Source organism: Vipera berus (genome assembly GCF_964194415.1).
Source record: "Vipera berus genome assembly, chromosome: 2".
Classification (NCBI taxonomy): Eukaryota; Metazoa; Chordata; class Lepidosauria; order Squamata; family Viperidae; genus Vipera; species Vipera berus.
The window spans coordinates 219,502,225-219,528,126 of NC_138203.1; the positions used below are offsets into that span (position 1 = coordinate 219,502,225).

Sequence of the window (25,902 nt, forward strand, 5' to 3'; positions counted from 1 at the left end):
ATTAGGTACCCGTTCTGCTGAACTGGTGCAAACCAGCTGAATCCCATCACTGTATCTATCTATCCCGCCTATCTTGTTGGGGATGGAGAAGGTCATTAACTATTTCCACTCCTGTAGTTATTCCAATAAACAATCCCTCCCCACCCATCAGCATCAAAACAAAGCATCTATTGATGCTAACAGAAGCATGAAAACAGTTTTAAAGTTATATTTTTAGGATTATTGCTATATGAACTTCTCAGGGCATTCTAGGAAATGCAGTTCTTTAAAAAAACACTGAATTTCTAACAGAATAGTACCATCATAACATTCCCCACGAGCTTTTGTGTCTAGCACAATACTGATGTTTACTGGGATGTCATTCATCTTGTGCAATGGCATCAGAAGCTGTCTGCTGTTTTCACTAAACAATCAGTTACAAGCATCCCATAATTTCTATGACAGGCACCACTAATTTTGGTACCTGTTAGTGGTTATGTTCCTTAATCCCACTGTTTTTTACAAGGACTAAGCTGAAGAACTAGTCTTATAATATTTGAACCTTTACAGCAGGGATTCTTTTTACCAACCTAGAGCAATTTCCACAGTCAATGATGGTGTTGTAGGTATAGTTAACAGAACTAAAATAGTATTGGGTTTGCTTCATGATGCAGCTGGTCTCCTTGGATTCCATGTTGTCTGCCGAGACATCCTCTGTTTAGACACATAGTACATATAATGAGTTGCAAATAAAAGCATAAACATTTTTTAAATCTTTCCTACATCATCTAAAAAGCAGTTCATCCGGATGGATTGACCTTTTCTAAAGCTGTGCTTGTGCCAAATGCTACTGATAATGGTGCAAGAATGTATGGGGGGAAAAAATTCAACAATTTATCCTATATTTCCACTTTTACCTTACTGTTTGTTTTTTCTCATCTATGTAGACATTTATTTTTTATTGTAGAAGTGTAACATTTCTCTGCTCAGTCTAGACCACGGGTAGGCAACCTCGGCTCTTTTATGACTCATGGACTTCAACATAGCTGACTCAGGATTTCTGGGAGTTGAAGTCCATGAGTCATAAAAGAGCCGAAGTTGCTTACCCCTGGTCTAGACTGAGCAGTGTTTCTCAAACTTGATAACTTGAAGAGGTATGGACTTCAACTCCCAGAATTCCCTAGCCAACCTGGGGAAATCTAGAGAATCAACTTTGTTATTGCTTTTCATTCTGCTATCCTCTACTAATCTACATTAAAGCTTGTTGTGTTCCCCTGCCCAACTAATTCACCTTGTGAAATTGACTTACATCTATTTTTTCCAGTGCAGAAGGTTAATTTAGCAACTTATTTATTGATGGCTGCACTCCTTTCTTTTGGCATGATAGATCTGATTTATTGGAGTATACTCTGGTGAAGATTTATGTGTGCTGATTTTATATTTGCGCCCTAAAGCCCCCTGAAGCTGCACTCAGAATAACTAGATCACAATTTGCTTCTCAAGATTAAAAAGCACAAAGATGAGGGATGTTTTTTTTAGAGACCTCAACCATTCAGTTGTAGCCGTAACATAGTCAGTCACATGGTAATGAAGGAACAACTGATAGTCAGATAACATTTAGTTTTATTTTCACTTTCTATATTAATCCAGCTACAGTTAATTTATAGTGCCTCCTCCTGCCATTTCATCCTTTGGGAGCTGAAAGAAATATACAAATAGGGATTTTTACCTGTTTGAAACCAGCTGTTATAGGCTAATCCATACAGGAACTGCTGAAATAGAGACCTTGTGGAAAGAAATAACAATTAGGTGTCTGTAAAAGAAAATAACTTCATGTCACAACACAGAACAAGTTCTTCGAATTAATTTTCTTTTGACATCTCCAAGTTGAAAGCAAAAAAAAACACCACACCCCCAAAATACAAACATGAATTTGTAGATTTCTAGAGAAATTTAATAGGGACGTGGTGGCTCAGTGGGTTAGGACGCTGAGCTTGTCGATCAGAAGGTCGGCAGTTTGGCGGGTCGAATCCCAAGTGCCGCGTAGCAGAGTGAGCGCCTGTTACTCGTCCCAGCTTCTGCCAACCTAGCAGTTCGAAAGCACGTAAAAATGCAAGTAGAAAAATAGGGACCACTACGGTGGGAAGGTAACAGCGTTCCATGTGCCTTTGGCGTCTAGTCATGCCGGCCACATGACCACAGAGACGTCCTCGGACAAGCGCTGGCTCTTTGGCTTTGAAACGGAGATGAGCACCGGCCCCTAGAGTCGGAAACGACTAGCATGCGTGTGTGGGGGAACCTTTACCTTTACCTTTAGGGAAATTTAAAAAACAATAAAATTACTATTTTAAAAATTTCCAATAATATTTCTGTAACTGATTGTGAGATCTATCCTAGAATGGTTCATGCTTTGTTACATCTATGCTTCTGCAGTTTATCTCATCAACGACAAGAAAAGAAAAGAAAAAAAGGGAAGAAAGGAAAAGAAAAGGAAAAAAAAGAAAAAAGAAAAGAAAAAGACTCACCATGCAGCTGCTGAGCTCCACCAAGCTAGGTTCAAGAAATCTGCCATGGTTGGCTAAATATAAATAAATAAAGGAGATATGCTTTTAAACAGAACACAGTTGCTACTAGGAAGTGAATGTAGTACTTGGGAAATCCAAGTCTAGTGAACTGCTGTTTCTCATGTGTTAATAGTGTAAATATCAATCCCTAATTTTTTTTCTCCATGAGTGTTGGGCTGCTCCAAGTTTGAATTCCCTTGGGTGATCAGCGTGTAATGATAAATATAGTAGGTGCCTATTTGAAGGGGACAACTATACAATTCATTTGGTATCGGTGAAGCTTGTTACATTAGAGTTGTCCTTTTCTAACCAGCATCAGTGTTTCATCATTTACATCCTAAAGGTGCTTTTTCAAGAGGCAATTGGACTTGGTTTTCTTTGAAGACATTTTGCTTCTCATCCAAGAAGCTTCTTCAGCTCTGACTGGATGGTGGGAATGGAAGGATTTCAGTGAAGGGACACAAGGCAGAAAACATCCTGCAGAAAGCACAGTTCCATTGTTGTTGTTGTTGTTAGCTGCGAAGTCGTGTCCGACTCATCGCGACCCTATGGACAACATTCCTCCAGGCCTTCCTGTCTTCTACCATCTTCTGGAGTCCACTTAAGCTCACGCCTACTGCTTCAGTGACTCCATCCAGCCACCTCATTCTCTGTCGTCCCCTTCTTCTATTGCCCTCGATCTTTCCCAGCATTAGGCTCTTCTCCAGTGAGTCCTTCCTTCTCATTAGGTGGCCAAAGTATTTGAGTTTTAGCTTCAGGATCTGGCCTTCTAAAGAGCAGTCAGGATTGATCTCCTCTAGGACTGACCGGTTTGATCGCCTTGCAGTCCAAGGGACTCGCAGGAGTCTTCTCCAGCACCATAGTTCAAAGGCCTCAATTCTTTGGCGCTCAGTCTTTCTTATGGTCCAACTTTCACTGCCATACATTGCAACTGGGAAGACCATAGCCTTGACTATACGCACTTTTGTTGACAGGGTGATGTCTCTGCTTTTTAGTGTGCTGTCTAGATTTGCCATGGCTTTCCTTCCCAGGAGCAAGCGTCTTTTAATTTCTTGGCTACAGTCCCCATCTGCAGTGATCTTGGAGCCCAGGAAAACAAAATCTGTCACTACCTCCATTTCTTCCCCATCTATTTGCCAGGAATTGAGAGGGCCAAATGCCATGATCTTGGTTTTCTTAATGTTAAGTTTCAACCCAAGTTTTGCACTCTCCTTCTTCACCCGCAACAAGAGGCTCTTTAGTTCTTCTTCACTTTCTGCCATTAACAGTTCCATAACACAGTCCTTTCAGCAGATCCAAGAAATCTTTCCATTCCCCAGCATACAGTCAGAGCTGAAGAAGCTTCTTGGACGAGAAGTGAAATGTCTTCAAAGAAAAACAAGAAAGTCCAGTTGCCTCTTGAAAAAGGACCTTTGGGACAACCATGACCTGGATGACTGAGAATCTCCATAGGCCAGTGGTTCTCAACCTTTTCTATATCCCCCACCCCTAGAACGCTTCTGACATATTCTCATACCACTTACAAAAGTTCGAAATAACAGCAACAAATCATGCATATACACTATAATTTTGAAAACCCACGTTTTCTCACCCTGTGGAATATCATCTCGCACCCACAGGGGTTGCGAGCACCCCTGGTTGGGAACCCCTGCCATAGACATTCATCATTTACATTTGCACATGTATGTATTCTACCCCTCAAATAGTGCTAGAAGTTTTGCTATATAGATTTGGCAGTTTGGCTTGGTCTACTACTTTTATAACTCTATAAAAAAGGCTGATAAGATTAGTCTGGCACAATTTCTCTGTGACAAGTATCCTTTTAACTCATAGGATAGGTAGCCTACATTCCCAGTTGAATTTTTTTTTTCATTCATAGGGATTTTAGAGTTCTCTTTGTCTCAACTTATAGTATCCTCCTCAGTCAAATGGAGTGGCTTCCAATTTATATTTTTAGAGGGGGAGTGGGTTGCCTTCTTCTTTCCCCTACACTGGCTACTTCATAAATTTAAATACTTGCCATTCAGTGATGTGAAACATATTTACACCCATATAGCCAATGCTTCAATCAAGTAAGATCTGATAGCATGGAATCCTGACTCACCACATAGACCCCACGTGATGCACTTCCTGTGTTGCTTGGAGCTTCTGGAGCACAGACAGATTGAAAGTCGTATGATTCTTTCTGTGTGAAGAATGAATTGTTGTAGAGAGCAGACATCAAATGGGCGTCCACCTCACTGAAGAACTTTCCAACCTGAATATCAAATAGGAGAAAAGAACGATCACATGTTGCTATTTGTAAAAAATGTTATCAGTCATACATTCTGTTCATAAATATGAGAAAATAATAATCAGTGAATGAACTGTACTAAGTAAACAGGCAGTCATATTAGAATATTGAAAAATATAACTTTGGTAATTACATAAATATCACTGTGAAATGAAGCAAGTACCCCCTATTATTTTTTTTAAGAAAAAGAACAGCTCACCTGGTATTTGTAGTCTTCTTGGTTGGAGATCACCAGAAATCCACCATCATCAATAAGCACACAAAGCAGATCCTGCAACATGGGAAGAGGGAGTGGGTGGCTGCAATGACATGGAGTGTTGCTGCTATATTGCTTTTGTTTAAGGAGGCCACTGGCCTTCTTTTTCCTCCCTTAGTTTATTGCACCTTTCTGCTCCACATGCATGCACCTATCAGCTTCCATAGGCAATTCGAAGTGCTAATTTTAAAGCCCCATGTCTTGGCATTAAGGTATCTCCAGGGCTGTTTCTTCAACCCAACTTGTCTACCTGGTATGAAATACCTGGGAAAATTTCCTAATTATTCCCGAGGAGGCAAAAAGGTTCATAGGCTTTGTTTCTCTACTTTGGGCTTTTAAACACCCCTTTCCTTGGAATCTGTGCAGCTCTCAGCTTACTTAGCTCTAGGATATTATTAAAAATTGAATTAAGAGAAATTTTGAGTCTTGAATGCATTTCTGTCTTTCTATCCATTTCTGTATTTCGATTTTAGAGTACTTGATATATTTTGTGGTTATATTTTTATATAATAATTGCTTAGTCTTGAGTGTTGTACCATGCAAGTTTTACTGTTAATTCTTACTGGGATCCACTGAGAGTAAATTGACAAGGAAGGCTAAAACAAACAAACACACAAAACATCTACTTATGCTCCAGACAGAGCAGTTATCTGGCACTGCTGCCTCTTAATTCTTTCAAGTTATGGAAGTAGGCCTCTAGACTTGCATGTGAGGACAGCAGCTCCTACAGGGTCCAAATGCACATCTCTACCAGTCATACACACACATCTGCCCAAACATGTTTCACATACCTTTAAACCTTCATTTAAAATAAATTGTTCTCAAACCACATTTAAAATCCATTTGATCTCCTTTTCTAATTCATAAAAACAGGTTCCTCAATCTACTTTTAAAGTAGAATGATTCCCCCCTCTAACCGTAACCCTATAATCCACTTTTAAAATAAATAGTTCTCCCCTCCCTTCTTTCATTTATTTTTATTGGTTAGCTGGCTGGCTGAATGATTTGCTGGGTTCTTCTACTGTGAAACCAAGAGTATTTGTTGTTGAAGGCACAAGGTCAGGAGGAAGTAAGTTTGAGAGCAGGAAGAAAGAAGATTATAAGTCTCTATCAAAGGAATAAGTTATAAGGTGGAACATTTTAAAAGGTAGGCAAACGGTGGGAGCATGAAGTCTCTGCAACCTTCACCCAAGCATAGAGAGCATAAGATCTAGACATTCTACATGACTGGTTTTAAATTGATGAATCAACTTCGAGGCAGGGATCGGTAAATGGGTGACGACAGCACCATCATTAGCCTTTTGATCTTGGACATTAGTCACTGCCTGATCCTTCCCCAGAAGAATATTCCATTGATATCAGATGTTTGCTGATCCTGTTAGCTTTCCATAAAGCCATCAGGACCTGACTGTTCTCAGTAAAACTTTGGATTCTGAATGGTTGCTATTGTCTCTCTGAGTGTGCATTAGCGTGTGATTGTGGAGATGGTTTTCCTGTGTCCCTTGACAAAGTTTCTGTTTTTAATGATTACAGTTATGGAAGTTTGCAAGCCTTTCAGAGCCAGGTAACAGCAGAGAAGCAAAGCAAATAAATAAAAATACAAATAAGGAAACTTATTACAGGTTACAGATGGCTTTTTTACTGAGCAAAGGGAGCATCCTTGCCTTCAGCAGGAGATGGAATATAAATTTCTGAATATGCAATCCAAATTGCAAACTCCTATTGTACATTGTCAATTTGAAAAAAAAAGTATCTTAGGTGCAATTTGCAATGTTTAAATTTTTGCATTAGTTGCTTTAGGCAGCAGATATTTCAGAAGCCTGTTTTGAGGGGAGGGGTGAAGGCATTGTCCTTTACATCATAACTATGTTACTTCTGGAGTCCAACTCAGTATTTCCAGAAGTCAATTTTAAATTGCTTACTTTCTGAATTTTAAAAAACAAGTGGATTTTTACATAGTCTTCTGGTCAGAAGGAGTCATGCAGTGATGTTGCAGCTATTTACCTTGTCATTAGTATCACAGTCCATCTCACAGCTTGTGGAGAGGTCACACTGCAAACCAAAAAAAGGAGGCAATAAAATCAAGGAAATTCTAGACAAATCTTAGAACTAATTTATTCAAATCCACATTTTGTCTATAAATCTTTCATAATCACTTTCTAACACTTCTATAGACTCTATAGACACTAATAAGTACATCAAGGTTGCCCATGCCAGTTCTGAAACATTGGATCTGAATACACCTCTAAAAGTGTACGAACATTCCATCACACAATGTTCTAATCACCAAATTCACTCTTTCAATTTTGGGATAGGTTGTACGTCAGAGTGAATGAATTGTTGTCATCTAGGTTGCGATGAGTGCATATGAATACATGAATCCATTGATTGGTGATACTTGCATGTGAACTCCAGGGAAAGCTTATAATGGAAGAACCAGAGGTAAATTTGGTGTGTGTGTGTGTGGGGGGGAAGAAGTGCAAAATTCTGATCAAATCCCATCCACAGGAAAAAAAAGTCTTTTAATTGACCTTGACTGGATGAATATAAACAATACAAAAGAGTTCAGAAAAAATGTTAGAGAGTGATGGATTTTAGAATTTATAGTTGTTAGTATATGGTTGTTTATGATTGCCTTTTTATATATATATACCTTGTATTTAGCTCTGGGAAGTCCGGGGGGGGGAGGGGGGTTAGGGGGAGGTGGGGGGGGAGGAGGGAGGGGGGGAGGGGGGGGAAGGGGGGAGGTAGGGAGGGGAGGTAGGGAGGGGGAAGGGGGTTTTTTAAAGGAAAACTGTATTTTTAAAACTTTTCAATAAAAAAAAAAAAAAAAAAAAAAAAGAGTTCAGAAAAAATGATTGTGTCACCCACAAATGAGAATACTGACACTTTGATTAGTGTCCGCTTAGAAAAAGGTCTGTTTCGAATAGAGATAGTTCTTGACTTGCAACCGTTTGTTTAGTGACTATTCGAAGTTACAATGCCACTGAAAAACTGACTTACAATTTGTCCTCACACTTATAACTATCACAGCATCCCCACAGTTATGTGATCAAAATTTGGATGCTTCACAACGTGCAGGTATTTATGATAGTTGCAGGATCTCAGGATCATATAATCACCATCTGCGATCTTCCCAGCTGGCTTCTGACAAGCAAAGATTCCCTTAACGACCACATGATTTCTTTATGTCTCAATGGCAAGAAAAAAAAATAGAGCAAGTAAATGAATTTGGCTGATAATTAAGATGAGAAAACAAATAGAGAAATGTATTACTATTGGCGTACAATTTTCTACATCAGCGTTCCCCAACCTTTCAGGTTGGTAGCCTGGCACCGGGAGGGTGAGGGAGGAGGGGATGGTTTTGTGTGAGGGGCAGTGCGCAAGTAGGGTTGCCAGAATGTCTGACGGCACCTGCTACTTGCACCGGCGGGGCTGTGCATGTACATGTACGCCAGCCCACCACTCAGGCTGCCCATTTGTGAATAGGCCATGGGCCAATAGTGGGCCACAGCTCACAGGTTGGGGATCCCTGTTCTACACTCTAGATAACGTGGCTTACCTTAAAAGAAAGTAAATGTACATCTATATATGGGAATATTAACTATGTTTATGATCATGAGACTAATACAAAAAATACTTTTGTCATGTTTAGTAAAACCACAAAGTGTTTTATTTTAAAAAGAGTTAACTGTCAACATAATGGATGACATTTATACAATTATATAATTCAAAATTGTCTTGCTGTTGTGCTGTTTGGTTCGATATTCATCCATTAGTTTACACAGTTTTACAAAAATTGTAAAAAACATTTTTGTTTTAAATATGTGAATATACTTTTGATTTATATACCAGAAACATATCACACTACAGAGAATTATGAATTTATCGATATGGGGGCTGAAAAAAATAAGCTATTTTTCACTGTTGGACTGCAACATTAATCCCACATTTACTATCTTGAATAATCAATACATATTTACTTTCTTTTTATGAACTGATTCTCTAGCAATATAATGAAAAGACTAATATAGTATATGAAAACGCCTACTGATGTGTTTAAAATGTAAATGGATGATTTTTTTGGTATGTATTATTATTTATCTTTAATAAGATTTATAAGGCCACCCAACTTAAACAGTATGGCTCTGGGTAAGCCTAAAGCATAAAAAACAATACCCACCCAACCTACAACTTTAATACATATACACTATAAAAATATAAATGGCAAAATATAAAATATAAAACCAAGCCACATAGCATATTAGGTTGGAACATATAATATTGTACATTTTTGTCATTTCTTTTTGTCCTTTTATTGCCTTTATATATTTTAATTTTTTCCTTCTTTTCCCTTTATTGTATATTAATGCAATATTTATTTATTTTGAAACCAGAAATTCCCCAGCTCCAACCATGCTGTTTTCAAAAGTCAAGATCCTAGGGGTGGTGGTAGTGTTCCTACCATGTTTTCCCTGAAATTAAGGCCTACTCCAAAAAATTTTGGGGGGTGGGCCTAATATAAGCCCTACCCCAAAAATAAGCCCTAGTTTTGGGACGAGGCTAAAAATCAAACTAGGGTGAGGGGAGGGGGGAGTGGAGCTGGTCCACGTGCCCTGTACCCACTCACCTTGCAGCCAGGCCTCTCCTCGCTAACTCACTTCTGCAGCATCTTCTGCAGCCAGGCCTGCATTTCTCAGTCACAGGCCTCTCCAGAAGGCCTCCGCAGCTGAGAACCGAGCTATGGATTGAATCGGTACTCAGCTGCAGAGGCCTTCTGGAAAGGCCTGACTGCGAAATGCAGGCTGGAGTTCCATTCCCATCTGCAGAATTCTTCTCCTTTGACCGCAGAAGAAATGGGCTGGCAGGGTGGGGCTGTTGGTGCCAGAGGTGAGTATAAAAGACATTCCCCCAAAATAAGACCTGATGCCTCTTTTGGAGGCAAAAAAAAGACCTGGTCTTATTTTCAGGGAAACACGGTAGGAACACCACCACCACCCCGCACACGCATGCACACTTTGATTACTTACTCGTCGTGTCTTCTGCTGATCTGTTTGATTGCTAGCAAGGACTTTAAATTTTTGTGTCCAGGCCTCCAAGTCAAGTTTTACTCCTACCACTGGGGAAGAAAAAGAATTTTATTTTTAAATGTGCAGATAGAAAGTTTAATCTGAGGAATATGAATGTTAGCACATTTGTGGGAGGAGATTTTGCTCTTCTTCTCCCTTGCAGCTTCTTGTATTCCCCTGAAAAGTCAAGTCGGGAGAACAGATGGGGAATTGAACTGACAGTGAGGAAAAAGGGAAAATCCTCCAAGTCAGCTGAAAGGACCAAAGGCAAGGACCCAATTCTATCTCTATTTTAAAACACAAATTCTGGTTTCATGATCTACATAGTTTTCATATACCCCAATGGATTTTTCACATAACTTTCCAACATAATCGCACTGAAACTCAAGTCTCAGAGATGGTGGAAGGTATATCTGGAAATAAGGAATAACAACAACAACAACAACGACCTGGCCATCGAAACTGTGCGATTATGGATGAAACGTATAACAGTGATACCCACTGTCATCGGGGTACTGGGAACTATGTCCAAAAACTTTGCAAAATACATCAAGAAACTGCAGCTTCCTGCAATAACTCCAACAAAGCTACAAAAAACTGCGCTACTCGGAACATCTTACTTTTTTTATTTTTTTAAAAAAATATGGAACGCTTCACGAATTTGCGTGTCATCCTTGAGCAGGGGCCATGCTAATCTTCTCTGTATCGTTCCAATTTTAGTATATGTGCTGCCGAAGCGAGCACAAGAACATCTTACATTTTAAGGAGATACCTGGTTGATACCTAGGATGCTGGTAGCATCCCGCGTCAACCATTAGTGCCAGTCAATTTGAGTGTTCAGTTGATTGAGTTTCATGTTTTATGAATAAAAGTTTTATATAATAATAATAATACTGCAATATGGAAAATAAACCTCTGTTTGGTTATCAATGACAGACACTCGCAGATACAGAATTTTATTATACACATTAGAAAACTACAACATTACTTTACCAACACCACACCGGAAGTGGTGCCATAGAAAATCCTGCCAAATGTGAAGATACCAAAGGAGTACTGCTAGTGACGTTCAGGGAGTGTGGTTCAATCATCAATTCAGGAGTCTACTGTGAAATGTTATGAAAACCCAGACGAGCCATCCAGAACAAGCGTTGGGGCATGCTGACTTCCAGTGTGGTGTTGGTTCACGATAACGCTTGCCCACACACCACTAGATGCACCCAAGAACTTTTGAAGCAGTTCCGTTGGGATGTTTTTGATCACACACCCCCCTCCATAGCCCAGATTTGGCGCCAAGCGACTACTACTAGGGAATTTCAAACCTTGTAAGACGTTATGACAAGTGCCTTAATTTGAATGCCGATTATGTCAAAAAGTAATGTAATAGTTTTCTAATGCGTATAATAAAAGTTCTGTACCTGCGAGTGTCTGTCATTGATAACCAAACAGAAGTTTACTTCCGAATTGCCCTTGTAATAATAATAATAATAGTTGGAAGGAAACTTGGAGGTCTTCTAGTCCAACCCCCTGCTTTACTCCAACCCTATACCATTTCAGACAAATTGTGTTCCAGTGTCTTCTTAAAAACTTCCAGTGTTGGAGAATTCACAACTTCTGGAGGCAGGTTGTTCCACTGATTAATTGTTCTGTCAGAAAATTTCTCCTTAGCTCTAGGTTGCTTCTCTCCTTGATTAATTTCCATCCATTGCTTCTTGTCTTGCCTTCAGGTGCTTTGAAGAATAGCTTGACTCCTTCTTCTTTGTGGCAAAGAACTGACCTAGGATAAAAGATCTATGGGACAAAACTCTAGATTACCTTACCTGCTGGCTTCAGATGCCTCTCTCCTATGTTCAGTTCTACAGCTGTGCTAACTAGGATCCCAACAGCACTGCTGTCTGGTTCTGATCCTCTGTAATTGGCTATTTAAAGAAAAGAGGAAAATGAATTAGCATTTTCTGATGAATAATACTCCATGACTGTTACAAGAAACTCTCTGGGCTAGAAGAAACAATCTGATAATGGACTATTTTTATGGTTTCATGAAAAGTTGTCTTCCTGCCGATGCTTACTTTCCAATTCACTTTAACAACAAAATAAAAGGCTGCTTCTTCGATTCTGCTATTTAGCAATTAAAGTCTTAAGCCACATCCAGTGCTACTGATGTGGATGGTAACCTTATCATCTGTCTATCTGTCTACTTTGTGACAATTCTATCAAATTCTGACAGCAAACATGACGAAAATTAAATATGCACCATAAAATACAAACATATGAGGCCAAAGCAATTTATTTCCCATGATATGATGACTGAATGCTCCATTCCCCCACTCCTGTCACACAAATTTGCATAACAGAGATCAAATATGGTAAGTTTTCCTATATAACAGTGTTTCTCAACCTGAGCAATTTTAAGATGTGTGGACTTCAGTTCCTGGGAGTAAGCCAGCATGCAAGCCAGCTTGAACAAGAGTTTTGTTGCAATCTCCTGAAGCTTCATATTTATAACGACTATCCAAACTGAAAATACACCAAAACTGCCTAGCTATTTTCTGCAAGATTTTACTTACGATCTCGGTAAGGTGGCTTAAAGATGTAGCCTTTATTATCTAGGCTCCTTCGATAAAAGCTGGCATTGAAGGGCTCTCGGTCTTCTTCCCAATCTTCAGCAGCTCTTTCATAGAAATCAACCACACCCATAGAATGTTATCAATTTCATTTTTCATAAAAGTAGGCCCAAAATCAAGTATATGCATAAAAATTCTAAAGAATTTTTAAAGAGGCAATCTGCTCTTCATTTGCCAAAACCTCAGATATTCATCAAACATATTTCCTATACATTTTTTAATAGGTAAATAAAACAACCGTTTAACACATGAGATTAAAAAATGGCAATAGAGAGAAGTTTTAATGTCACTTGAAGTTTACAGAATTGCCTTTTTAAAATTAGAATTGAGTTATATTATTTGTTTTAGAAGATTGCAGAAATTTCCCAAAGTAAATCCTATCAACTTTTTTTACTGGGGCAATAAAATAATTTTCATTTTGCATAAAGCTGACTGCTATTATTTTTGTTTTTTCCAAGCATATAAAATATCAGGATATTTATGACATTTATGAAGTCCCTAAAAGTTTGCACATGGTTTGGGGAATGTCAAGTAATTTTATTGCCTACCACTTAGGCATTTAAGGCAAATCAATAAAAATGTTCCTCTGAAGATTGTAGTTAATGCACATTTTTGTCTCCTACAGTATACAATTACAATAACCTCATGATTTAGGATAGTTTTTCAAGTTTGTATCACATTCAGATGTCCAAAAGTAGTGAGTTTTGTTTTGTTTTGTAGGAGACCCACTCTCAACATTCTTGCAGAAACAAAAGGCTTGTTCACATCTTTAAAAGACATACAGAGGAAACAAAAATGCTTGGCTTCATTAGAGGAAACCTTTTTCAATGCTGTCTTTTTTCAGTGGTGGTCAGCTGGGGGCTGCTGCTGATAAATGGGGCCACCAATTTTCTCTCTCCTTTGACCTACCTACTCAGAAGAATCTGGAAAATGGCTTTGATATCAGGCAATCACAAAATAGACCATATGTGCAATTCCATGATTCCCAGAGGACCAAGATGGATTGCAGAGACCAAAGAGAAGAAAGTTTAATCTATCTGTAGAAAGATGTTTATAGATCACAACAACAGCAAAAACTTACTTGTTAGGGAAAACACGGGTGATGCCACCATCTGTGGCAACAAACACAGCTAGAAGACTATATCTGCAGTAAGATAGAAATCAAAGTAAAAATTTAGGAATAGGGTTGCACATTCAAAATGTCCCTCCTTCCTGACAATCACTGAAATAAGTGAATTAGTTTTTTTGCTTTAAGAGATCAATGAGAAGCAGTTTATAGAGCACCTGTACAAGCCTGGGTAAAGATGCAGCTGCTTTAAAAATTAACAGAGATTTTTCATGTGTGCTTCTGAATCACCTCTTTCAAAAGATTTGCATAGCCCCATCCATCATTAATTTTCAACATGGTCTCCAGGCCATGTAATTTAGTTTATATTAACACAGCTGAAAACATCACATTGCCACAGAAAACTACAAAAAGATGCAATTAATCTGTGCATAATTGAATAATACCACTAGCATATCTCAGAAGTTTTATTTACGTGCTTAAATCTTGATTCTTCCATACAGTTTCCACCAGCTGTTGCGTAATTCCAGTGTCCAGGATAAGGTTGTGAAGAAGGAAGTTGTCACCTTAACAGAAAGAACAAATGTTCCAAAACCAGAAACTTGATTACCTGAATAGCCACAAGAATTTCTCCACTCACCATTTTACTCACAAAAAAGCAGTTGAAGGCAATACCAAATCTCTCCATTATTCAGTAATTTGGAATTAGGATAACCTGATCTAAATTTTTAGCAGTATTAAACTGCTTTAAAAAAAAGTGTACGTTTCTCAATGTTTTTGGAAACTCTTCTCAGTACTGTAAGTCAGCCAGCTCAAGTCCTTGGCTTTTCTTGTTCTGAAGTGGTAAATAATGTATTTCTGTATCTTATGCACACAGATTCCTAGAGTACTGTCATATTTTTTGCCTACACTAAATGTAATGAAGAAACATGGTAGAACTACATTTCCATATTTGACAGCTATGGAAGGGGATTGACTGAACTACTTCCCTTGGGAATTTACTTTTAACACCTAAAGGCTACCTGGTCAATACCTGTCCATAAAGGAAGGGAATCCCATGGCTCTTGTTTCTTAGTTGCTCAGTGCACTAATATAAAATCAGGCTGTTATGTAATCTAGGGTTTGTTTTAATGAAGTACATCTTATAGACATAAAATCAGAGAGCTCTAACCTCTGATGAAATGTGACCTGGTTATAGCCAGATCAAGCTTGAGGAAATCAATATTCCTATGATCAAATGTAGGATTCGCAAGCAACATTATCCAATGACTGCATGCTTTTTTTAAAGATAAGTCCCATCAAACCCATTTGGGCAAGCTGATTAGACATGTTCAGGGCTACATTACAACTCTTAACTGGCTAATCAATCTTCCACAATCTAATATTTTCCAGAGCAGGCCCAAGTGATTGGGAATTCTGGAAGCTGTAATCCAATACATCTGGAAGTTGCTAGAAAGCTGAATTACATCCTTGTTTTATGAAATCCACCTAAACCGTATGGTAACAATTCCCAGATACAAAAGAAGCACATCTTAACACTTTATTTAAAGAACAACAACATGCAACTTTATTTAAAACAACCTATTTTTGGTAACCTTTACCCCATCCTCCTCTTTAAAAGTAGATTTATTTATTTATTAACTAACCCACTGCTGCTTAGTAATGGATATCCCTGGATTCTCTCACTCACAAAATGTGAAGCCTTCCTTGGGATGAGACTTTCTGTCCACCACAGAGCTTTGGGGTACTTACATTGTTTGGAGTCAGGCGTCACCTTTTCCATGAGGGCAATAAAGTTTTCCAGGAATTCAGTGTTGTTATCCGACAGGTTGAGGTCTTTGCAATATTCTCTGGGTTACGAGGAAGATTTGTTGATTGGAAGGATGAAAAAGTTGCGGTTAGTTTTCTTTCTCTCAGAATTGGCCTAATCATGTGCTCAGCACAGGTGAAGCAGCTACTCAAACTAGCTGGGTATGGTTAAGACAAGGAAGGTGGGAAATATGCCTGGAGTTATTTATTGTGTCATATCCTCACCACCACCATTTCTGCTCAGAAATGTGATTTTGTGTTCAGTGTGCATCTCATTATCAATACAGATCAATACATTATCAATATAGATGTCTTAAATCTGTGAATGGGTAGAGAAAGAAATATGTATAAGAATCTAGTATGTTTCAAGTCTAATATCTGTATAATATGTACTAGTGAGTCTTTGAGAGTTGGCTATTATTTGGCCTTTTCACACTGATGTTACAGCACCTCTCAAGAGTAACCAGAAGGCTATAAACTAATACAAGGTCAATTTATGAAAGTGCAGTAGGAAACCTTGGGGAATTTATTGGCTATATAAAAACCTGTGGCATAAGTCCTTTCTGTTATTTACTGATGTCATAAAACACCACCTGAATGGTTTCTTAATGCCACCTAAAGTACAACACATAGTACTGGGAAGTACTATGCATCATTGCGTTTTCAGATTTCTGCAATAATTTTGCCACTCTATTTCTCTAAGAACTTACTGGCTTATTTTAATTCCTCCAGGGTTTGTAACTTAATTAAACTCTTGATCTGCTTTTGTGAATTTTTATAGACATGAGGCTTTACTCTGATTTTCAACACTGCACTTATATAGAAGTGTGACCGTGCTAGTTATAAAAAGCCTCTATTTTTACCAAGTATTGGAAAATAGCCTAATTTCCTTCCTCTCCACTTTTTTCTTCCAGAGTTCACTGTAGTTTTCACAATGACGTTGGGGGCGGGGAGGAGAGCAATACTTTAAAAAAGTGGATCCGTATATAAGCCATGAGATCCTTCAGTGAGATGCTAAGGATGCAGATTTGGTATCCAGTCTTTTTAGATTAGCAATAGGAAGCTTGTGGGTTTCCAGATGTTGCTGAAACAACATCTGAGCTGGGATGGTCAGTTGTAAAGAATATCAGCAAAAGATCAATATGTGGACCTACAAAGCCCAGCACTTCTCTAGAGGGAGCAGAACTCAAGCTGTGAATATTATTTTTTCATTCTAGTATTGATATTTCATGGCAGGGAATAAATGAGGTTGGTAATCTGGGACAAAGGTAAAATTCTTCACTGTCTTTAAATGGAACTATCTCTTGCCCACTTTATTTAGATTGTTTCTGAAGATTGTATGTGTCCCCAAATAAACTATTAAAAAGCATGAAGATAAGCAATAGCTATCTCCAAGCTAAAAAGTATATGCAGTGCCAGTTACTGATATAATGGGTCAATTGACACAGCCTTAAATCTTTCTCACTAAAACCATTCCAGAAATACTCACTTTCAGCATCTTTTCAATGTTCTTTTCTGATGTGATTGTATTATAGGACTTGACTGCTTTATTTGCAATGCAGAAAGAAATCTCTGTCAATTGCTTCAACAATGGCACTCTTATCAATGTTCATATCTACATATAATTGTTTTCTAACAGCAAAAGTTAGTCTAAGATGATATAACAGATATCAATTTTCTAAAAAGAAAACAGATGATATCAGTTGTTTTTTAAACTCTTCTGAACAGGTTTTTGGTGGTAAATGGATAAAAGGTGAAACTGTAAGTTAACATGGCAGACCCTATTTCTCCAAATATGGATTGCCTGTATCATGGTAATATCAAACAGTATTGCTAATGAAGCTACCCCAATCTGGCATCTTCCTGACATGTTGGGAAGTTCCATAATTTTCAGCCAGCAGAGGATTCCAATTTTGGGAAGGCTAGCCAAGGAGAACTGACAGGAGGAAGGCAAAAGTGCTAATTCTTCCTTTGCCCGCTAATTCAGTCCACAACTATTCTCTCCTTTCTATTGTATATATTTCTAGTTTTATTTTTTTATAGAAAAAATAATGGAAGTTGGAAGAGTTGTTGAATCAGTATTGTGAAGATGGGATTAATTTATCATCTTTCTTTCACTTATCTGATTGCAGCAGCATTATGAAATGTATCCAGGATGGGAAATTTCTTTCTTAATACTATATATGGTTTTCTTAATAGATTGCTTGAGTTAAGCAGATATAATTTAAATGGAATGCACTAATCCAATTAGATGATTGACTTCTTGAATGGCAACAACAACAGACTGAATCATATACAAGTGTATTTGTGCCAGTTTATTATGCACACATGCATGTAGCACCTATCTGTTTGTCAAGGGATGCTACCCAATTCAAGTGTCTATGGAGATTCTCAATTATCCATGTCATGGTTGTCCCAAAGGTATGCTTTTTCAAAAAAAAACTGAAGAAGCTTCTTGGATGAGAAGCGAAATGTCTTCAAGGAAAAACAAAGTCCAGTTGCCTTTTGAGAAAAAAAACACCTTTGGGACTACTTAATTCAAATGTAGTCAGAAGCCTTGGTGAATTAAGCAGGACAAGATCCTGGAGAAAACAACAAGTTAAGCATTTGGTGATTGGAGCCTGAGTTACTATCTTGAGAGGTGCTCAATTTAGAGGCACAAACACCTTGTTTCTTGCTTTTCCTTTTTGGTCTTGATATGGGATTTGTAAATGAGGGATAAAAAAATACTTACCTCTCTCTTAATGGAAAGAGGAGAGATGTAGGTTCAATGATTTGTGAAAAGAGTAGAAGATTCTCTTATCTATAATGCTTTGATACAGAATTGGTTTCCCTCAAAAGATGCTAAGGCAAAAGTTGGAATTTCTAACAAATTCACATATATTTCATCACTTACTGTGCAACTTACCATATGCTGTCATTAGATATGGTCTCTTCATTTATTGTGGTCACAGTCCAACCCAATAATTAAAATCAGTGCCACTTTTCTTTTCTTTTGGGTTTTTTTTGGGAGGTGGGGAAGGTCAAAAGTTACCCATCTTTAATTGACTTTATATTAAATATGCAAAATGTTTTTTCCCCTGAAACTCCACTCTTTGAGAAAGTGGGGGACAGGATAGGAAAGAGTGGAAAAGGGACATATGAGAGAAAAAACTAAAGATCTGTCTTACTTGTGGAACAAAACAAGATTCCACAACGCACAGAAATTTTCAGGACAGTCACAGTGAACCGCTCTTCACCATAGCAATAGAAAACAGGATGGCCAGCCATGTTTTGCTCCAAGATTATGCAGTGAAAAACTGCTACGGACACATATACAAACTGTAGACATATCTGTACCCTTCATTTAGACAGATAGGTGCTGGCATTTGCTTGCAAAAGTATACGCACATTCAGTACTGAGCTTTATACCGTATATTAAACTATTTATCAGCTCAGACTTTTAATGGGTTAACTTGTAAGATTGTACCTTGCTGTGAGTCTATGCGTCTGCATATATAGATCATTGTGAACTGTAAAGATATATAACAAATCTAGGCTTGTTCCCATCATAATTTGCCACTATCTTTCGGAGTTTCTATTCAATTTAAACAACAAAGTTTGCATGATCTAGTTTTGCATTGCCAGTTATCAAGGCCTGGGGTTGGAAATAGAATGTGTATGTGTATTCCTGCTTTTTTATATTGTAGCTTTCAGAATTAGATATTAAGAAATAATTTAGAACAGGATAGAGACTGCAATTTAGAAAGTGATTTTTCTGGGTTCATGACTAATGTCACATGGGATATCCCATCAGGTGGCCAGATGTAAAAGATGATAACTGCCTTTTAACAGTAATGTAGCTGAGGGGATAGCAGTGGGTGCAATTTGTTTAAGGCATCTGTTGCAAAAAGTGTGTTCAATACAAAAGCCTGTCCATGTATAAGTGGAATACATTTTGTAGATAAAACTACTTAGCTATGTTGCATAGCCACAAAATCAGTAAGTCCCTTAAAACGTCAATTCAAATAAACAGAGGTAATGAGTTTGAACCAAGTAGCAGGTTCAGTATGCATCTCATTTGTTAGATCCAACAAAATGAAGGTATATGAAAACAGAAGCAATTAAAATATATTCTGTAGAGTGGTTGGATAAGATTTGATGGTCACCAGTTTTTAACCATTTTTTCATAGAACTAAAATACAAATTTATTTTGCTTTAATAACCTTTTGATTTTCCATCACTGTACAGTATGTTAATGCAACATAAAATCCTGGGCCGCCCAGTTTATTTTGCTTCTTGAAGAGCTATAGATAGATAGATATACACAATATTTTATCCACCTATGTATCTACACAAATATGTACAAATATGTGCTTGCACACCCACAGATAGATTATTAGTGATATATGGTTTCTGAAAATTACCATGGACTATTGGCCATATTAGTAATGATGAGTCTTCACAGCATATTGCTGAGCATTATTGGGGCTGAATGGCTAATAAATAGTGTAGCTGGAATTTAAAAATGTCATAAGTAATCACTAGGAATGAATGCTTGCAGCCTGTTTGTTCTGATATAATCATAAATCTACATTTCTTAACCTCTGATAGCTTCCAATGGACTACACAATACCTCCTAGAATTTGATAATATGGCTATTGGTCATCTTGGCTGCCACTGGGGGGAAGTGTGGTCCAACAAATGTAGAAGAAATCAGGTTGGGAAAGGCTGCACGTGATAGATCTAATTAGATATTGGGTTGTAAAGAATGTTTTCAGAATAATAAAAAGTCTTTCCATTTTATTTTATGATTATCTATACATCTATACAAAAAAGGACATATTTTCAAATAAATCTTAAAAACCTAAAAAATTGAATATAAGCTATTATCCATGATTTATAAAATGCCCCACAGAAATCATGTATTTCTATGGTGCACAGTGTTTAGTGCAGAAAAACATATTTATTAGTTATAGGGCAATCAGGAATTCAAAAATTCAGATAACAACTAAATGATGACAGCAAAGAAACAGAACAAATAGGCCTATGGTAGCTATCTGGATTTTTTGTACTCTAGATTTGGTAGCCCTAAATGATTAAAAACTACAAATTTTACAGGTCTCCTCATGTACTATCATCCCCAAATGCAAAGCACAGAATGCAACAAATGTCAGTGAACCCCATTCTCAGAAGTTGCTAAACTAGAATCAACAGAATTTAAGAAAATAAAATATACTGCCTCATTCATCCAGGTAGAGTTATCTGGAACTTGACTCATGGCAACTGGACTTCTTTTTGGCTTGAAAAGCAGTGAAACATTTCAAACCAAAAAGAAAAGAAGTCCAGTTGAATGCTAGTTTCTAAGCAACTCTGCTCAATAAGACCAATACTGAATGGTGCTGTTTGGAATGGTTCAGCATTATATGGAGTTCAGCATTGTATGAGTCTCATGCATTTTTAAGACTGCAATCCTATAAATACTTACCTGGGAATAAAGTCCATGGAATACTTCTAATTATTTATGTATAGGATTGCTCTGTAGGATTAATACATCTCATAGCTGCTTAAAAATGTTAGAATGTCACCTATCCATTGTATTATTCTGTCTTATATAAAGCTGAATTTATTAAAATGGTGTTTCTTCTGTTTTCTTACTCTATATCCTTGACCGATGTAAAGGGTCAAGTGAGGCCCAGAAGAGGCCCAGTTTAGTGCATCTTTAAAAGTCTGGGTAGAAGGGCTTATTTCTGACAGCATGGCATGCTTGCCTGAGACTCTGATTTTCCCTGTTCTAAAGAACTATTAAAGATGTAAGAGCTCCATCTTTATTTGTATTTGGCCTTCCGTGGTTGGGAGAGCCAAATAGGTTTCACCATTGCAAATGATTATCACAAACATTTGTCATTGTAATTTCATTTGTATGCCAAATATATCACCAGTTTGTCAGATGTAGGCTGATGTTGTGGTGCCCATAAATCTAGCAAGATTTATTTATTTATGGAATACGGAATTCTGTTTTTCCCCCAAATCTTAGATAATATATAGTTTTCTCCCTCCCCAGTTTTATCCTCAAACTGTTCTGTGAATTTGAACCTCCCCTAGGCTAGTGTAATATTCTGACCCCCTACACTGGACTGGGTAACAAATGTTCTGTTCTGTAGATTTGAAATAATTAAATTTGAAAGAGTTGAAAGAATAAAATTTGATAGAATAAAGCTTACAAAAGGCAGAATTTGGATTTTATGTATGATATTACTATATAATAAGTCAATAATAACGTGTGTATAGGGCAAAGGGAATAGCCTTGAAGGACAGGAAGAAATACTGCTACCAAGTCAACAATCAGATAAGAGGGTCTCAAACCTAGACAAAGAAGTAACATAACGAATCATCTCAGACAAGGCCTTCCTAGTTCGCTCAAAGATAAAATGAGGAAGAGAGAGCACAGTCAGACTTTCAAGATTTCTACTACTATAGCTGTCACAATAAAAGTAGTCCTGATCAATGTGATTTCTTAGGCTGGGCTAATTTAGAGATTATTTGGTGGAATTTTTTTCTTACATGATCTCAATAGGATCAAAATATTGCTGTGCACTGGGGTTTTTTTTGAGGATTTTCAGAAACTATACTTATATATGTGTGCTACATATGCATCTCATATGCAGCCATACATATATATATATCTATATATATATTCTTCTTATGTAGGTGAGTGAACAGAAGGTGGGACAGCTATGCTGCCGGCCGCCAATGATAGCACAATGTAGTGTAGGTGGCGGCAATATAGTCCCCAAGACTGGCACACAGGCAGACAACAGACACACAAAAAAAGGAAGAAATGATCAAGACATTGGCACAATGAGAAGGTATATCAGTTCCAAAGGGGTCAGGAGTGATGGAGTAGAATATCTGAAGGTGTGGCAGGGACGGAAAAAGGGTTGGGGAAGGGGAGTTGAACCACTCCCAGGATCGGTGGTTAAATGGACACCTCAGCAAGCTCACACACAAAGCTACCTTGGAGCAATGAATACATGTCCCTCGGACTCAAAGCTGTTTGGCAGCAGGTATTCAAAATCTGCAACAGAAAGGTAACATTATGCGGCGGGGAGTTGAAATGAGAGAAGAAGGCAGCTTCGGTTTCAGAAGATGACAGAGCCAGAGCAAGAGGAAACGGGATTGGGGGAGAGAGAAAGAGAAAAGAGACAGGAATAAACAGAAGAGGCGAAACCACTGGCTCATTTAACAAGAGAGAAAGGAGAGAATACACTTTGGGCGCTCACATCACACCAGAAGAAAGTTATAGCCAATAAGTTGCCAACATTGAGTGGATTTGGTGAGCTAATCATATATAATTAAAATTCCATAATCTGTAATTAAATATATTTGACAGATTGTATATATATATAAAAATATTGATTTGGGACTATATATAATTATACCTACACACATATATATCCTCATTCTTATATATATATATATAAACACATATATATGTATGTTTAGTAGGTCATGTGGATATCTCTCTCTTATTATGAAATTACAAAGAAAAGAAATCACATGCTCTGCTCATACAAAAAGAGAATTACTAAAACAATATTTTCTAAGAAAAATTATTTTTCAGGCATCAACATGGCCAAACCAGGGTCCTTTATGAAGACAGTCCAACCAAAGACTTACCCACATCTAGAGGCAAAACACAATGCATTGTAGAGTGCAGCAGCTGTCTTTTCTAGTAGACAGAGATCTCAGAGCATTGCAACAGCCATCCCTCCTTGGTTAGAATGTGGAAAAGCCTCTGAATTCCATAGAAGCAACTTATGTAATCAAATCAACCGTGGGGCATTAAATATGGTCAATATTCCAAGAGAATACTGAGCTCTGATAGTTAAGGCACCAGGCTAGAAACCAGGAGACTGTGAGATCTAGTCCTGCCTTAGGCATGAAAACTGGTTGGGTGACTTTGGACCAGACACTGTTTCTCTCAGCCCAACTCACCTCACAGGGTTGCTAATGTAGGGAAATAAGAGGAGGAAGGAGTATCAGTATGTTTACCACCTTGATGTATTTATAAAAATAATAAAGGTGGGATATAAATATATTGTGTAGGGACGCGGTGGCTCAGTGGGTTAGGACGCTGAGCTTGTCAATCAGAAGGTCGGCAGTTTGGCGGTTCGAATCCCGAGTGCCGCGTAACAGAGTGAGCGCCTGTTACTCGTCCCAGCTTCTGCCCACCTAGCAGTTCGAAAGCACGTAAAAATGCGAGTAGAAAAATAGGGACCACTACAGTGGGAAGGTAACAGCGTTCCGTGCGCCTTTGGCGTCTAGTCATGCCGGCCACATGACCACGGAGACGTCCTCGGACAAGCGCTGGCTCTTCGGCTTTGAAACGGAGATGAGCACCGGCCCCTAGAGTCGGAAACGACTAGCGCGCATGTGCGGGGGAACCTTTACCTTTACCTATAAATATATTGTACATGTTTTATCAGTAAATGGTTATTTATTAAAATGAGGAACAGGTATGTTATAGGGTTATATTAGGAGCAGAAAAACCACACTGAAATTCACCCTCAGGCATGAAAAGACTGGATGACTTGGGGCACTTCACAGGTTTTTTTTCTTGGGAAAAATGGAAAGAGAGAGGCCTCTATAAGCTACCTTGAGCTCCCCAAGGAAAGCTGAGATATGAATTGAGTAAATGACTCAATCAATTCAATAGAACTACAGGGTTCTATTAAATCATAACACTGGAACAGCAAAATAGGACAAAAGATATATTTAATACAATCAGCACAAATGCAAGTGGTACTCACTAGTAGTGGTATAGGTATTGAATGAACATGATCGACAGTTTTCCAGAAAAACAATGATGCCTATACTGTAATCTGTACATTACAAATGTTTTCCATTTTGTTATTTGGTTTTCTATGAGTTGGTTAAATTTCAATAAACTTTTGGTATGCTCCTTAAATGTTTAACAGATGTTACCATGTTCTGAAAGTTTGATTTTGCAAGTTTCCTTACACTTAATTCTCACTATCTGAAAAAGAGAAGTAAGAATTCTTGTGGTATAAAACAGAGATAAAAAAATCCCAATGTCCTGAATTTCTATTGTCATAGGGAAAAAGGGGGCAGGAATTATTGTTATTTTATTGAAATTCTGTGTTTTATAATATTATCCTACGTAAGTTTTACCCAGACATATCTCAGGTAAGTAGGCTTATAAGCTCAATTTAAGATGTGCTTTAAAGGTAAAGGTAAAGGTTCCCCCGCACATGCGTGCTAGTCGTTTCCGACTCTAGGAGCCGGTGCTCATCTCCGTTTCAAAGCCGAAGAGCCAGCGCTTGTCCGAGGACGTCTCCGTGGTCATGTGGCCGGCATGACTAGATGCCAAAGGCGCACGGAACGCTGTTACCTTCCCACCACAGTGGTCCCTATTTTTATACTTGCATTTTTACGTGCTTTCGAACTGCTAGGTTGGCAGAAGCTGGGACGACTAACAGGCGCTCACTCCAAAACATAACTAAGCTAAGCTAAGCTAAGCTAAGCTAAACTAAGCTAAATATATTTACCATTGCTTCTGTCAAATGACCTTGCTAAAATGGGTGAGTTCCCCTACAAATTTATTTTTATGAGAAACAAATTTCTTTTAACTAGAATTGACATGCCCTCTACACATTATGAGACATCTCTCCAATGGCATTGCCATTTTGCATTGAATTATATATAATTTTCATCCATTTCATTCCTGACCTCTAGGAATAATTGATGGAAGCCTATGCCATAAATGATGGTGTGGGAAAAGAGAACTAAGTGCCATCGTAACAATGCTTATAAAAGGTAAAGGTAAAGGTTCCCCCGCACATGCGTGCTAGTCGTTTCCGACTCTAGGGGCCGGTGCTCATCTCCGTTTCAAAGCCGAAGAGCCAGCGCTTGTCCGAGGACGTCTCCGTGGTCATGTGGCCGGCATGACTGGACGCCAAAGGCGCACGGAACGCTGTTACCTTCCCACCGTAGTGGTCCCTATTTTTCTACTTGCATTTTTACATGCTTTCGAACTGCTAGGTTGGCAGAAGCTGGGACGAGTAGCAGGCGCTCACTCTGCTACGCGGCACTCGGGATTCGACCCGCCAAACTGCCGACCTTCTGATCGACAAGCTCAGCGTCTTAACCCACTGAGCCACCGCGTCCCTTCAACAATGCTTATACTGTGCTTCAAATCCTTGAATTACCTTGTGCAGCACTTTCGTGTAATTCTTAACA

The 25,902-nt window shown here is 38.2% G+C and overlaps 1 protein-coding gene across 1 annotated transcript in view; it reads right to left on the bottom strand.

Moving 5' to 3' along the window:
- Positions 1–25,902, bottom strand: part of CACNA2D2 (calcium voltage-gated channel auxiliary subunit alpha2delta 2) — a gene marked incomplete at both ends in the record, with an annotated part of 725,967 nt that overhangs the window by 3,882 nt on the left and 696,183 nt on the right. Inside the window, 13 exons of the mRNA XM_081316808.1 lie at positions 570–693; positions 1,709–1,764; positions 2,505–2,557; positions 4,648–4,800; positions 5,036–5,107; positions 7,097–7,144; positions 10,123–10,211; positions 11,982–12,080; positions 12,729–12,832; positions 13,867–13,929; positions 14,327–14,417; positions 15,604–15,701; positions 22,657–22,717. Of these exons, the coding sequence (XP_081172934.1) occupies positions 570–693; positions 1,709–1,764; positions 2,505–2,557; positions 4,648–4,800; positions 5,036–5,107; positions 7,097–7,144; positions 10,123–10,211; positions 11,982–12,080; positions 12,729–12,832; positions 13,867–13,929; positions 14,327–14,417; positions 15,604–15,701; positions 22,657–22,717 (1,111 nt within the window). The remainder of the gene's footprint in view (positions 1–569; positions 694–1,708; positions 1,765–2,504; positions 2,558–4,647; positions 4,801–5,035; positions 5,108–7,096; positions 7,145–10,122; positions 10,212–11,981; positions 12,081–12,728; positions 12,833–13,866; positions 13,930–14,326; positions 14,418–15,603; positions 15,702–22,656; positions 22,718–25,902) is intronic.